This window comes from Papilio machaon, chromosome 2, assembly GCF_912999745.1.
Source record: "Papilio machaon chromosome 2, ilPapMach1.1, whole genome shotgun sequence".
NCBI classification, from domain to species: Eukaryota; Metazoa; Arthropoda; class Insecta; order Lepidoptera; family Papilionidae; genus Papilio; species Papilio machaon.
Window position 1 is genome coordinate 2,671,897 of NC_059987.1, and position 12,388 is coordinate 2,684,284.

The 12,388-nt window shown below is 33.4% G+C and overlaps 3 protein-coding genes across 3 annotated transcripts; 1 reads left to right on the plus strand and 2 right to left on the minus strand.

Moving 5' to 3' along the window:
• Window positions 1-4,675: 4,675 nt before the first annotated feature.
• LOC106709291 (fork head domain-containing protein FD4) lies at window positions 4,676-5,448 on the minus strand. Its single transcript, XM_014501060.2, has one exon. It carries the CDS (start codon window positions 5,446-5,448, stop codon window positions 4,711-4,713), a length of 738 nt encoding a protein of 245 aa, XP_014356546.2. The 3' UTR covers window positions 4,676-4,710.
• A 1,251-nt stretch (window positions 5,449-6,699) lies between these two features.
• LOC106709296 (electron transfer flavoprotein subunit alpha, mitochondrial) lies at window positions 6,700-9,721 on the minus strand. Its single transcript, XM_014501073.2, has 7 exons — window positions 9,574-9,721; window positions 9,352-9,492; window positions 8,921-9,185; window positions 8,235-8,450; window positions 7,942-8,093; window positions 7,069-7,179; window positions 6,700-6,804 (listed from the first exon to the last, which is right to left on the minus strand). Exons 1-7 carry the CDS (start codon window positions 9,613-9,615, stop codon window positions 6,739-6,741), a joined length of 993 nt encoding a protein of 330 aa, XP_014356559.2. The 5' UTR covers window positions 9,616-9,721; the 3' UTR covers window positions 6,700-6,738.
• Window positions 9,722-10,066: 345 nt separating this feature from the next.
• On the plus strand, window positions 10,067-11,476 carry LOC106709298 (6-pyruvoyl tetrahydrobiopterin synthase). Its single transcript, XM_014501075.2, has 4 exons — window positions 10,067-10,285; window positions 10,511-10,590; window positions 10,721-10,866; window positions 11,189-11,476. The coding sequence occupies exons 1-4, from the start codon at window positions 10,218-10,220 to the stop codon at window positions 11,393-11,395; spliced, it is 501 nt and encodes a 166-aa protein (XP_014356561.2). The 5' UTR covers window positions 10,067-10,217; the 3' UTR covers window positions 11,396-11,476.
• Window positions 11,477-12,388: the final 912 nt, after the last annotated feature.

Genomic DNA, 12,388 nt, shown 5'->3' on the forward strand with positions numbered 1-12,388 from the left:
ACTTTAACCTTTAGTTCAGCCTTTTTTTACATCTTTTCTAGTATCACTACTAAGTCGTTACACTTCGAGCTAACGCTGCGCTGCGGTGGATATTTTTCCACTTAGTTTCCGAATCTAATAGCATTAATTACGAGGCGGCAGTGATGCGCGGCGGAACGAACCGAGCCCTCGGAGGTCCGGAGGGACAAGAGGGACAGGAGGGACGAGGATCTCCTCCAATAAATCAATTTAATTTAATTCAATTTGAACCGAGCTTCCTACCGCTCCGACTATTCGGTAGAGTCACGCGAGCTTAATAAATGTTATTGTTAGTAATATTTTTGATATAAATACTGTAATGTATAGTAAGTTTTTAAAACGTAGTTTTAATACAGTACAATTTCAATTCGAGATTTTTTAAGTTGTATTATACATTAATAATTACAGACTAGTTCAACAAAACGTAAGTAAACAAACATTTACAAACAAGACCTTTTTTGGAGTCGGGGCTAATATGAGGGAATTCTTCGAAGGGTGCCAATATTATGTGACATTTGACTAACTAAAACCCGGTGCCCTGAGTGGCCAACAAAGGCGCAACAGAACGTAGGACGACATATAGTTGTATTGATGAAAATCCCTGTCGTTTTCCGTTTATCGCGACGTTTAATTACCAAAAACATGTATTTTCATGTTATTATTAAAAAATAGGTATGTCAAAAGCTACACTATCATCATAGCATCGGATTAAAATCATGGCTGATAATCAATTCAAAAATCACAACACAACTAAACAAAACAATAAAATTATCATAATCCAAAAGCTAGCGAGAGATCGATGTATTATTCATCATAACGGTAAACTACACAGACAGCGACGTACCAGCTCACGTCAACGGCTAATTCAATTTCTTCACTTCAAATTAAATTTGATCTGTAGCCGGCCGGGTGTTCTCAGTCGCATTATATAATACGTGTACTAATAACAAAGCGTAGTAATACCAACACGGCCGGAGTCGGAGCCGACAGCCGACAGCGTCAGCCGACCACACAGCGAGCGCGCCGTCACGTCTCCAATGAGATCCGTCCCGCGATGACATCCTTGAAATGTTTTTAATAGCGTGATTTATAGAGCAAATTAAACATTTGACTTGGCGTGAATTCGACGCTGAGTGGATCCGACACGCACGGACGCGACATCGACACGACGCGCCGGCCGGAGATAGAAGTACACTCTAGTAATAAAACGCTTGACTGTCTTATACTAGAAGAAAAATATACAAGATCTAGCAAGCACTTTCATCATGATGAAAAAAAATTTCATATTATGAGATTATGTATGGTTAACCAATATAAGTCTAATATAAACTTCTTTGGTTCAACAATATTACAACATCAATTATAACCTAAAAGTATCGTTGGAAAAAATACCTCCAAAAACTAGTAATATAAAAAATAGTAGACAACTACAACAAAAATCAAAACATCAGGTTGTTCAATCAATCGGCTCAATGGGAAACACCAAAACATCAGTAGTATGGAAATATATTTACCGATATAATATCGAAGAAGCGAAGGTGGACAGACGCGAAGGACCAAAATCGGTTGTACCGATTTCACATAAGGTGGGAAAAGGACAGAGATGATGTTGATGATGATACGTAAAAATATAGAATGTTTCAGTCTCATGTAATACGTCCAGTCTAATGTCCAAAAACTTGTACAAAATGTTAGAGGTATTTTATCATCTAATCTAACAGCACTTTTAATCCCACCTGTACTTTTGTCCGCGGCGGGTCGCCTCTGCTTTACGTCAACGGTCGCAACTGATTAATACGTGGCTACCGAGTGCGGAGGTTTTTTTGGAGACGCGACGATACCGCGCGTGTCCGTGAGAACCGAGCTCCTAACGCGATCTTCTGTCGCCAGAATCGTTAAAGAAAATCACGGACAGTTAACACATTCGATGAAGGTTTTTACCTTTTTACAGCTTGCATCTGTGGGCCTTACACAAATAATTGCGACAAGCGCCTTCGTATCTTCATCGTATATCAAAATTATTATAAGAATGTTGATGTACTTTACGCAGGATAGGGGCTGCATTTGAATACAAAATTTGTCGATACGATGGCGATTGTCACTGATATTTATACTAGGCCCACTGTTCCTTTTCGTGTATTTCTTTTAAAGGTTTTCCTTCTTCATTTCTTTTCCTTATCGTAACTATCCAGTATATTATTTGACATATTTCTGATTATACTGCGCTCACTAATAAAAGGTAAGCAGCCATGTTTGTTGACCTGCAGTCAGTGAAAAAAGTAAATAAACACAATCATGTTTAACAATTTTAGTGTCAACAATATAAGATGTGAGAATGTCTTTACAAGTTCTGTAAAAACGGAGTCCTCCAACAAAAGTGATTCTAAAATATCCCGTTAATTATATTTAGGGTTGTCACCCTAATTTTAATTCGATCAAATGCTTGAGCAAACTGCCTCAGCGCAGCTACGATCTGTGAAAGTTTAATTTATATAAATTAACAAAAACGTTTCCGTTTCGACTCCGATCGTCCGTTTTAGAAAAAAGATTTCCTACGAATCTTAATAAAAGTATGGCGTGACATAGTTTTCTTTTCTTTTCTTCTATTATATCTTTTACATCTTTTTATTTGAGAATTTATTCCAAATATTTTATTATAGTGCTTGTGACCAGACAAACATTTTGCCGTGTGCACTAACTACACTTTTGTTAATTAAACACACTAAGTGTGCAGTGCTAAGGGTCATAATATCAGACCTCCAGTTACTTAGATTTAGCAGAAGATTCCTTAACAACTCTGAGTACAATTGTAAGAAGTCAAAATAAAGATTTTACCTACATAAAAAAGGTTCCATTTAAGATAGTTTTATCAACCCTACTTAAACCAACTTCGCAACAAAGTAATAACAGAGCGATCTAGTTTGCACCGTATTTTAAACATTAACGACCGTCTTTACAGACATGCTGAGCTAAAATTATTGCTTTCCTGTTCATTTCTAGCAAGAGTTTTAAATACTTGTTTACTTTACCAAGAAATAACTGTAAGAAATAACTAATTAACATACACGACTCTTTAATATTTACTAAAATATGGTCAATAGCTATTAGCCTTTTTAATTAATGAATCCGAAAGTCAATTAAACAGTAATTAATTAAAAAAAATACCATAATCGGACATTTATATCAACTATTTTCGTACTTTTTTTTATTTATTTATATTAAACAGGGTACAAAATACAAAGTTATATTAAAAGTGCCTATAAACCCATCGTGGGTTTGTCCACTTTGGTACTATGCTATGAAATGTAACTGAAGGTAAGTTTAGATTAATTTTTTAAACAGCAACTAAGTGAGATCGCTCATAATTACAAGAAATTGCAAGAAACAAAAACTTTACAACAATAATTGAAAAAAAAGGTGTTCTAAAGCATCACTTTAGCTTCTCAATTTTGTACGGTTTCTCATATTAATTGTCGAATCAAGCCCCGGGCTATGGAACATAAATAATAAAAAGTAGCGCCCACCCCCCAACCACCCCTAAACTCCGACAACGCGCATTACATGGCGCAGCCTAAACGAATTGAAGGAAATTATTTATCGCATGCTTGATCAAAACAAAACTTTATAATATGAAATAAACTTTATGATTAGATAGTCATTATAAATATGCATTTTTCATACATATATTAATTTTTAAATTATTTAAATTTAATTGTAAAGTTATTTTAGAGTTTAATTATATTCAGAAACCGACGTGCCCAGAGGTAGGTAGGTATGTCAGGACGGCGCCAAATGGAAGGATTAGTTCCCTGCCTACCCCTTTGGGTAACGGACGTGAGTTGCGTGGTTGTTTAAAAAGTCTAACTAAATTTGAACCTTTGAAATTCGGTGGTGCTTTCATTAATTTTTTTACAAACTGTAGCCGACAAATTTCAAGCTGCATTCGTTGTTACAAGATCAATGAATTTCGCATGAGATTATTTTGACAGATTTCAATTTTTTTCATTTATGCAAACAAACATTTTATTAAAAATTATTGCTATTTATTTAATAAGAAATGTACATTAGAATAAAACTGTGAATATTTCTACAATCAAATTTATTTTATTTTTTACAGGTTATAACAATAATTTACAATTAAAAATAAATCATCTAGTCTTACTTCAATAAATAATAAAAAACAGATAAAATTAATTGTTTTTTTATAAATCATTTTAAAAGACCCTTAGTTCTTCGGATATTTTAGATGACATTACGTGTGTTATGTGAACATCTATAGAATATAGTTAGACATTTACAAATTTGCTTTATGATATCCAGATTTAATCTTATGAAATAGCACCATTTAAATACGCCACGAGGTATCATGGAATTACATGGTATATGATAAGTGAGATATTATTACATTATATTGAAGTATATTACCATAAATCTAATGCGGTTCTTAGTAGATACAACATGTTTAATTTCGATTTTTTTAGATTCAGTTTTAATTTCTGACAACTGGTAATGTGTAGTTAATATATTAATTAAAAAAAACATATCGAAATTATTGGTATCACGTGATTGTCTAGTTAGTACCCACTTAATAAGAGATCACTTAATCTCTAAAGATTTTAAGTTAAATAAATATGATAATCATGACATAAGAAAACACAAACATTTAGTATCCATAGTTACAAGTTATATCAACTACCGATGTTCTGTTAGATGATAGGCACCGAAATTGTGTATACTTGGATTAAATGGGAGTGTCAACTGTAAAGGATTGAATAGGGGAATCTGAAAACAGATGGGTGCGGGCCATATCGCAGCGGCCATCGCCAACACGTCGGAATGGTATGGGACCAAAGTATTAGCCTCGTTGCTTAATGTCACCGAATCCTCAATCGATTCTAATTCACTGTCACTAGATAACAAACTGTCTATAGTAAATGACTTCTTGGGTTTCACTTTAGTCGTGCAAGAATCCGGCTGCGTCACGTGGAAGGGTTCTAGCGGCGGCACACGCGTTGCGCTCTGGCCCGAGAGGAAGAGCCTGTTGAAGGTCGCAAGCGCCGCCAGCTCCGCGTTCAGGTTGTCCTTCTCGCCCTTGTGCAGTTTGAAGCGCTTGCGACGACGCAGCAGCGAGCCGTTCTCGAACATGTCGAAAGCTTGCGGGTGCAGCGTCCAGTAGGCGCCTTTGCCCGGCCGGTCGGGCCGCCGCGGCACCTTCACGAAGCAGTCGTTGAAGGAGAGGTTGTGGCGAAGTGAGTTCTGCCAGCGCTGCGTGTTGCGACGGTAGTACGGGAAGCGGTCCGTGATGAAGCGGTAGATCTCCGACAACGGCAACATGCGCTCTGGAGAGCTCCAAATCGCCATCGCCGTCAGTGAAATATACGAGTATGGAGGTTTGTGTTCGGAGTAGGAGTCGCGCGACGGCCGCGGCATCGTTGTCGACGCTAGTGGAGTCACGGTTCGCGGCGCGCGACAAGGCAGGCGTGGCGCGGCGGGCGGCGACCCTGGTGACCCCGCCCCCAATGGCCGAGCCCCCGCCCCGCGCGCGGTCGTTGTCCGCAAATAATATGCTAACGAGGCCGCCGCTCGCCGCATCTCTCTCTTGCGGCGCAGCAGATACTATCATTACTACAATGATTGACTGCACACTTACCGCCTGTTGGTTTTATAAGTAGGTGTCTACTTTTATCGCACTGACTGTACCCAAGTTTTAATAAATTACTTCATTACTTACTATTACATTCAGTTAATTTTTATAATTAATATATTTTCTATTCTTGATAGATTTGAGCTTCTTAAATCCTGTTTAAATTTTCAAGTCATGTAACAATTAGATTTTCTATCCATACCACAGATGTATCTTCGTTCTTCAATATAATCAATATAATAAAACTATGATAAGGCAGAATTTTTTTGACCTAAAACAGATAATTATTATGTCGTATGTTTGTACATTAACCCCCCAAATATTTTTAACGAAATAGTTTTCTTTCGACTCACATAACGGATAGTACAATGAAAAGTAGAATAGGTTTTTCTTTCCTTAGAGTTAAACTAACGCCATCTACCGTGTAGTAGAATAAACAATTTGTGACCACCATTCACGTCAAAATATTTTGTTGTTGCGGTTTCCGACAGCATAATCTAGTGTCTTTTATATTTGGTTACGCATTTTCATAGAAGTATTTGCTACTTGCACTTAGTGCAACCGATTGAAGGAATTAAATAAAATGTATCTCATTGACAATTATAAACATTGCAGCTTTGTCCTTCGCCGCCTTTTGTTTATTTGACACATCAAACATTGACTATTTTTTTTTTATTTAAAAATAACACATCGATTCTCATCCGCCAGTATTATAAATTAATCACATTTATAATATTAGTAAGATATAGGTAAGTTATATTGATTTATGTAATAACTTTATAAAGTCTTTTTAGTTATTAATTTTGAGGTGAGAATTAGAATTTGGAAATAATAGGACCTAAAGGATGGATTTTCAAAGATTTATTTATCCCCATTATATTAGTACAATATTTTACAGAAAGGGTCCAAATAAAACAACACAATATTCAAAAGAGAATTTATTTTATAATAATACGATACAATAGTAATAATTATCGTATATATTTACAAGACGATTCAATACAAATATTTATAAACTTTTAATAGAAAATGATTTATAAAATTTTTCTCCTAACACTAATATATTTATCTCTTGTTCACAACTTTGAGGTTAGTTCGGGAACTGCTTTGAACAAGTCCGCTACTAAACCGTAATCTGCTACCTGAAAAATAAAATAAATAAATACTATAATCTTAATAGGATCAATTTAAGGAGTTTAGTGAATCTTTATTACTAATTTTGTGTAAAAAATAAAAAATTACACTAATTTTTTTGTTAAATAAATTGCAAACTCCATGTTGCAATTTTTTTTTTTAAATAAATAAAATTTATAATTAAATATCAGAAAAGAAAAATTGTCTATTTTTGACACATTAAGCATGTGCAAGATAATCCTGATTGAATGCTAATGGTAATAATAAGTTACCTGGAAGATGGGTGCTTCGGGGTCTTTGTTAATGGCAACAATTGTCTTGGAATCCTTCATACCCGCAAGATGCTGGATGGCACCACTTATTCCCACCGCAATATATAGGTTCTGAAAGTATAAAACAATAAGATTTGTTACATGTAACCAATCCCTCTCTCTTTAAAAAAAACAAAAAAAAATTGTGAACCAAAAATTGCTTTATAGACAATAGACATCCGGAATTGCAGATGTGTTGCCTACCTCTAATCGACAGAGGAAGGGACGCACAAATTGAAAGTATTTCCCATTCCTATGCATCGCCTACTCCGACAAATCCACTTCCCCTTCTTTGCTTATAAGAAAACGTTGGGAAAGGAAAGAGGACTAAAATTATGTCTCCTATTATGTCAAGAATGTATAAAATAAACCGAAGATAGACAAATAGTATAACAATGTTTACTAATTTGTTATCAGTTAATATAAACATTACACTATCTTTAGGTTAACTGTTATCAGAAGTTAGAACAAGGTCATAATGTCATTAGAATTATCTTATCAAAAAACAAATCATTAATTAAACATGAAAGAATTAACTCCCTTGAAACCATTGTTCAAATAATATATCTAGGTTTCAATTCAACAACCAACCAAAACAAGCTGTTTGTAAAGTCAAGACTAGTGGTAACGAGTTCTAAGATTAATTTCTTGTCTCCTTCCACTTTGAAAATAAATTAGATATATTATATACACTTTACGAAGAAGAATATCTTAACTAAAGAATATAAAAGTAGTTCAGAAAGAACACCTATCGGCTATTCAGAAGCATAATTTCTAGAGTCCTTACGATTGCTGATTGATTAAGGTGAGATTACAAGAAGAATTATATCTTACAGGTGCAACAATCTTGCCCGTCTGTCCAATCTGCAGGTCATTGGGCACGAAGCCAGCGTCGACTGCGGCACGGGACGCTCCCACTGCAGCATTCAACTTGTCTGCTAGATCATACAGCAGCTTGAAGTTATCTCCCGACTTCAGACCACGACCTGGAATTTATAAGTTTCCAGTTCTTCATTATTCAGGTTGTATTTGCATCAAAACCTTAAAATGATTCATAGCATTTGTTTTGTAAAATGATGCTTTTCTTAGACTGAACTTCACAATTCACAATCTATTAGAACACTTACCTCCGGAAACAATATTCTTGGCACTAGTCAACTCTGGTCTGTCTGACTTTGTCAGCTCCTGAGAGACCCATTCTACAAGGTCGGTCTTGTAATCACCCTCTGGTGCCTTCTCTATCGCTGCGGACCCTCCTTCTAATGGCTCAGGAGGGAAAGCAGTGCCTCGCACTGTTACCACTTTAATTGGGTCTTTCGCCTCTAATGTTAAGATAGCATTTCCTGTAAAGTTAAAGTACAGGAAGTAAGACAGTAGGCAACAGTAACTTCTGTCCTTGGAAACAGTCTTTAAGTATCTATAATTGAAGCCTATATATAAATATAAGATAAGCTAGGTAGAATGAGGTTGAAGAAAAATCATTATATAAAATAATTAAGCTTGAGTATTGAAATGTTGGTGACTCAGTGGTTAAACACTTGACTTGCAATTTGCAGTTCCTGGTTTTGATTACTGCCTTATCAATGTGTTTTTTTTTTTATCAAATGTTTTTATAGTGAAGGAAAATGTTGTGATGCAACCTACACATATCTGAGAAGAAATTCAAAGATATGTGAGAAGTCAACCAACCTGCACTGGGCTAGAGTGGTTTACTATGGCCTAGTCATCCCTTACTTAAGTAGGCTCCTAGACCCTCAGTAGGGACATATAGTGAGCAGATATATGAATATTGTATATTTTAATATATTGTTACCTGCATAAATAGTCCTTACAAAAGTGTTTGCATCTTTTACACCAATGATATCTGTAATAGGTGAGACATCTAATTTGGCGGCTACTCTGGGTAAAATAGCTTTGCCAAAAGCAGTTGCTGGCGCTAAGATATGTGTGAAACTGAATTGCTTCTGAGTGGCTAATATGAGAGGTGCTAAAGTTTCAGCTGTGAAGCCTTTGAACACATCACTTTCTGCTACTAAGATTTTAGACACACCACTAGCTTTGGATATCTGTTCCGCAGCCTAGAAAAACATAAATAAAATACTGTTACTAAATAAGAAAATAGTCTTAAGAGGATATCAATTCAAGAAATAATGTTTACAAAATTTTTTGTAGAAATTTTGTGTAAAAATAAAAAGTTAGACAAGGTCCTACTTAGCATCGTTGTAATATAGATAAGAAACATACTGGTCCACACTTAGTTCCTGCCACAAGGACGGATATATCTCCTCCGATCTTCTTTGCAGCGCTCAATGCATTTTGTGTAACAGGTAATAAACCTTCGTTGTTATGTTCCGCTAAGACGAGAGTACTCTGCAATCGTCGAAGCTGAAAGAATATGTAATTGAAGATGTAATTAAAATTTGCAAAGTTGTATTCGAAATATAAAACACAGAATTGTCAAATTACCTGTGTAGAAAAAAATAAATGCCTGCTGCACGGCGAAAACATTTCAGTAATTATATTCTTCTTATTTTAAAACTTTGGAAATTCTTGAAAAAGGTTAAAAAGTCAGTCAAAGTCCAAAGGAATGAGAATAACTCTAGAAAAAAAAGTTTTGAAACTCAGCAACAATGAACGAATGAAAAACAGAATAAAAATACTTGAAGCATTTACTAATGTCAATGGATCAATGTTTTTATTTTTATCATCATCTTACATAATTTCCTCTTATCCATGAAAAGTACCTACATTTCATGGTTGCAGCCATTTTTTTTAATTTAAAACAAATTTTCTTCACACGGTTTAAAGATTACATATTGGTTATTCGTCAATCACAAACCTTCATATATATAATTGTACATTTGGTACTGACTGTACATTGTAACATTATAACTAGAACTGTCAAATAATCAAATTGTCATTCATTCATTTTCATTTCATTTCATTCCTTTATCAAATGTCAAAGGTTTAGTTAGATTATGTTTTGTTTAATTTAAATTATTAATTAAAATTAAATAGTTCAGTTTAGTAAGGAAGTAGGGTACACTTGAATGTTGTGTGATAAAGTATTTGATTTAAAATTAATGATTTAACAAAAATAAAAAACGAATATGTCGTCATTACCTATTGTGTCTATCACCAGAAGAGAAACTTTCAGCTCTTGCCATCGATTACATAGGTATTTAAACGAAATTATGACATCTTTTTAACATTTCTGGCCTCTGACCCTACGTTTAACTATTTTTTTTTAATTTATCTAACTAATGATAAGAAGACGTCTTTTAATCAAGGGTGTAATTAAAGTACACGAATTTAATTTATATTTAAATAAATATTTATATGTATGATATTTAATGTACTGTGCTGAGAATTCTTCATATTAATATTTTACATTTTATTTTAGCCCATTTTTAAGTGATGAAGATAACAAAAAGTTGTATGGTAAATGCAATAATCCAAATGGGCATGGACATAACTATGTTGGTAAGAATTTGTGCTTTATTCTTGGAACAATTAACCTTTATTAACAAAAAAAAATAGATTATATAATTTCATAAATCATCAATCCTCAACCTGTTTGTTAATATGATTTTCATTTATATTTTATTTTCAGTGTTGGTAACGGTCAAAGGGCCAGTGGATCCGCAAACAGGAATGGTGATGAATGTACATGACTTGAAACAATTTATGCAGAAAGCTATAATGGAACCACTTGATCATAAAAATCTCGATCAAGATGTTCCTTATTTTAAAGCTGTGGTAAGAATTATTACTAATTTTAAGTCTGAATTTCTAAGAAATAATTAAATAATTAACTGTGTTACTGAGAGATATTTTTAGTATGATTCCGTGTTTTTCCATTTTAGGGAATGTCAACATTATCTGTATTTCTAGCTTTATGTAACCATTTTTATTAGCTGTTGGTTTTTAATTATTTTATTATATTTTTAATTTAGCTTTAATAAATAAAAAGAAATAGGAAACATCATATTCCCTGTTAAAATGAATTATATTTACAATATTGGAAGTTTTTTTAATTAGTTTTGTTGATTTACTTACTATATGTTAATTTTGTTTACAGGTTAGTACAACTGAAAACTTAGCAATATTCATTTGGGATCAATTGCAAAAGGTAATGGATAAACCTCAGTTACTGCATGAGGTGAAAATTTTAGAAACCGAGAAGAATCATGTTGTATATCGCGGAGGGAACACTTACACAAGGAAGAAATGCAATACATCTAATCTGCATACAAACCATCATGATGTTTCCTCAGACTCGGACTGATAATGCATTGTTAATTCTTTTTTCATCATTTTCAATGCCGTGGACTTAACCTGCAAAACATACATAAAAATGGTTGTGGCATTGAAAGTTTTTTAATGATCTGCATTCCTTTTATAATCTTTTTTTATTTTTGTACTTTTAATATTGATGTTAAATCGAATATTTTCCTATGGGTGAGTGACTGAATATATTGTTCCTTGTAAAATTGAAAGAGTTTGTAAGAAATAAATACACTTGCCAAATAAAAATGTTTATTATGAAATCACTGGTTTATGTTGTCAGTAACCTAAAAAACAAACATATTTCTGAAATTCACTCAGTTATAATAACAACTGGGAATATAATATTGTTTAGTACAAAATTATACATGAATAAGTATCTTTTTATGGCCTTTCTAAACTGGCTGTTTCTTAAAATTGGTTAGGTTTGATTATTTAAAATAAAAAAGCAATGTCACTAATCACATACTACCTAACACAGCTTTGTTTTTTCGTAATCATTTAACCTAAATAACCACGCCTTTAATTCAAATCAAATACAAGAAACAAAAAACTTAAACTGAATTTAATTGCAGTCAAAATTATACATTTGTTGTACAAATTTATTTACAAAATAAAATGTCTCAGTGATTGTAAAAGTTATTTTTTTATAAAACTATACCATAAAAATATTAAAAATATCTCACATGTATCAATATTAGAAAACCAAACATAGTTTTCAAACATTGAATACATAATCTTTGTAAACCGCCACCCCCTCCAATATTTTATGACAATGTATACAACCAATAAATGACAATATTTGTATACAACCTTCAGAAACAGCGTCTGACGGAATTTTAATCTTGTACTATAATAACTATACAATATATCAGGTAAATTCACATCACATTGTACAAGAAAAAATGTTTTCAAGACCTATTTAAAATAAGGAGGCTAGAAAAAAGCATAAATAGTAAACACATAATTTAAAATTTTATGGTCAAATTTTAAT

Coding starts and splice junctions, on each gene's coding strand:
- LOC106709291 (XM_014501060.2), bottom strand. CDS start 5,448: ATGCCGCGGCCGTCGCGCGACTCCTACTCCGAACACAAACCTCCATAC.
- LOC106709296 (XM_014501073.2), bottom strand. CDS start 9,615: ATGTTTTCGCCGTGCAGCAGGCATTTATTTTTTTCTACACAG. Junction 7,180..7,941: donor CGGGCAAGATTGTTGCACCT/GTAAGATATAAT, acceptor TTATACTTTCAG/AACCTATATATTGCGGTGGG. Junction 6,805..7,068: donor CCGAAGCACCCATCTTCCAG/GTAACTTATTAT, acceptor TTTATTTTTCAG/GTAGCAGATTACGGTTTAGT.
- LOC106709298 (XM_014501075.2), top strand. CDS start 10,218: ATGTCGTCATTACCTATTGTGTCTATCACCAGAAGAGAAACTTTCAGC. Junction 10,286..10,510: donor TCTTGCCATCGATTACATAG/GTATTTAAACGA, acceptor ATTTTATTTTAG/CCCATTTTTAAGTGATGAAG. Junction 10,867..11,188: donor TTCCTTATTTTAAAGCTGTG/GTAAGAATTATT, acceptor TTTTGTTTACAG/GTTAGTACAACTGAAAACTT.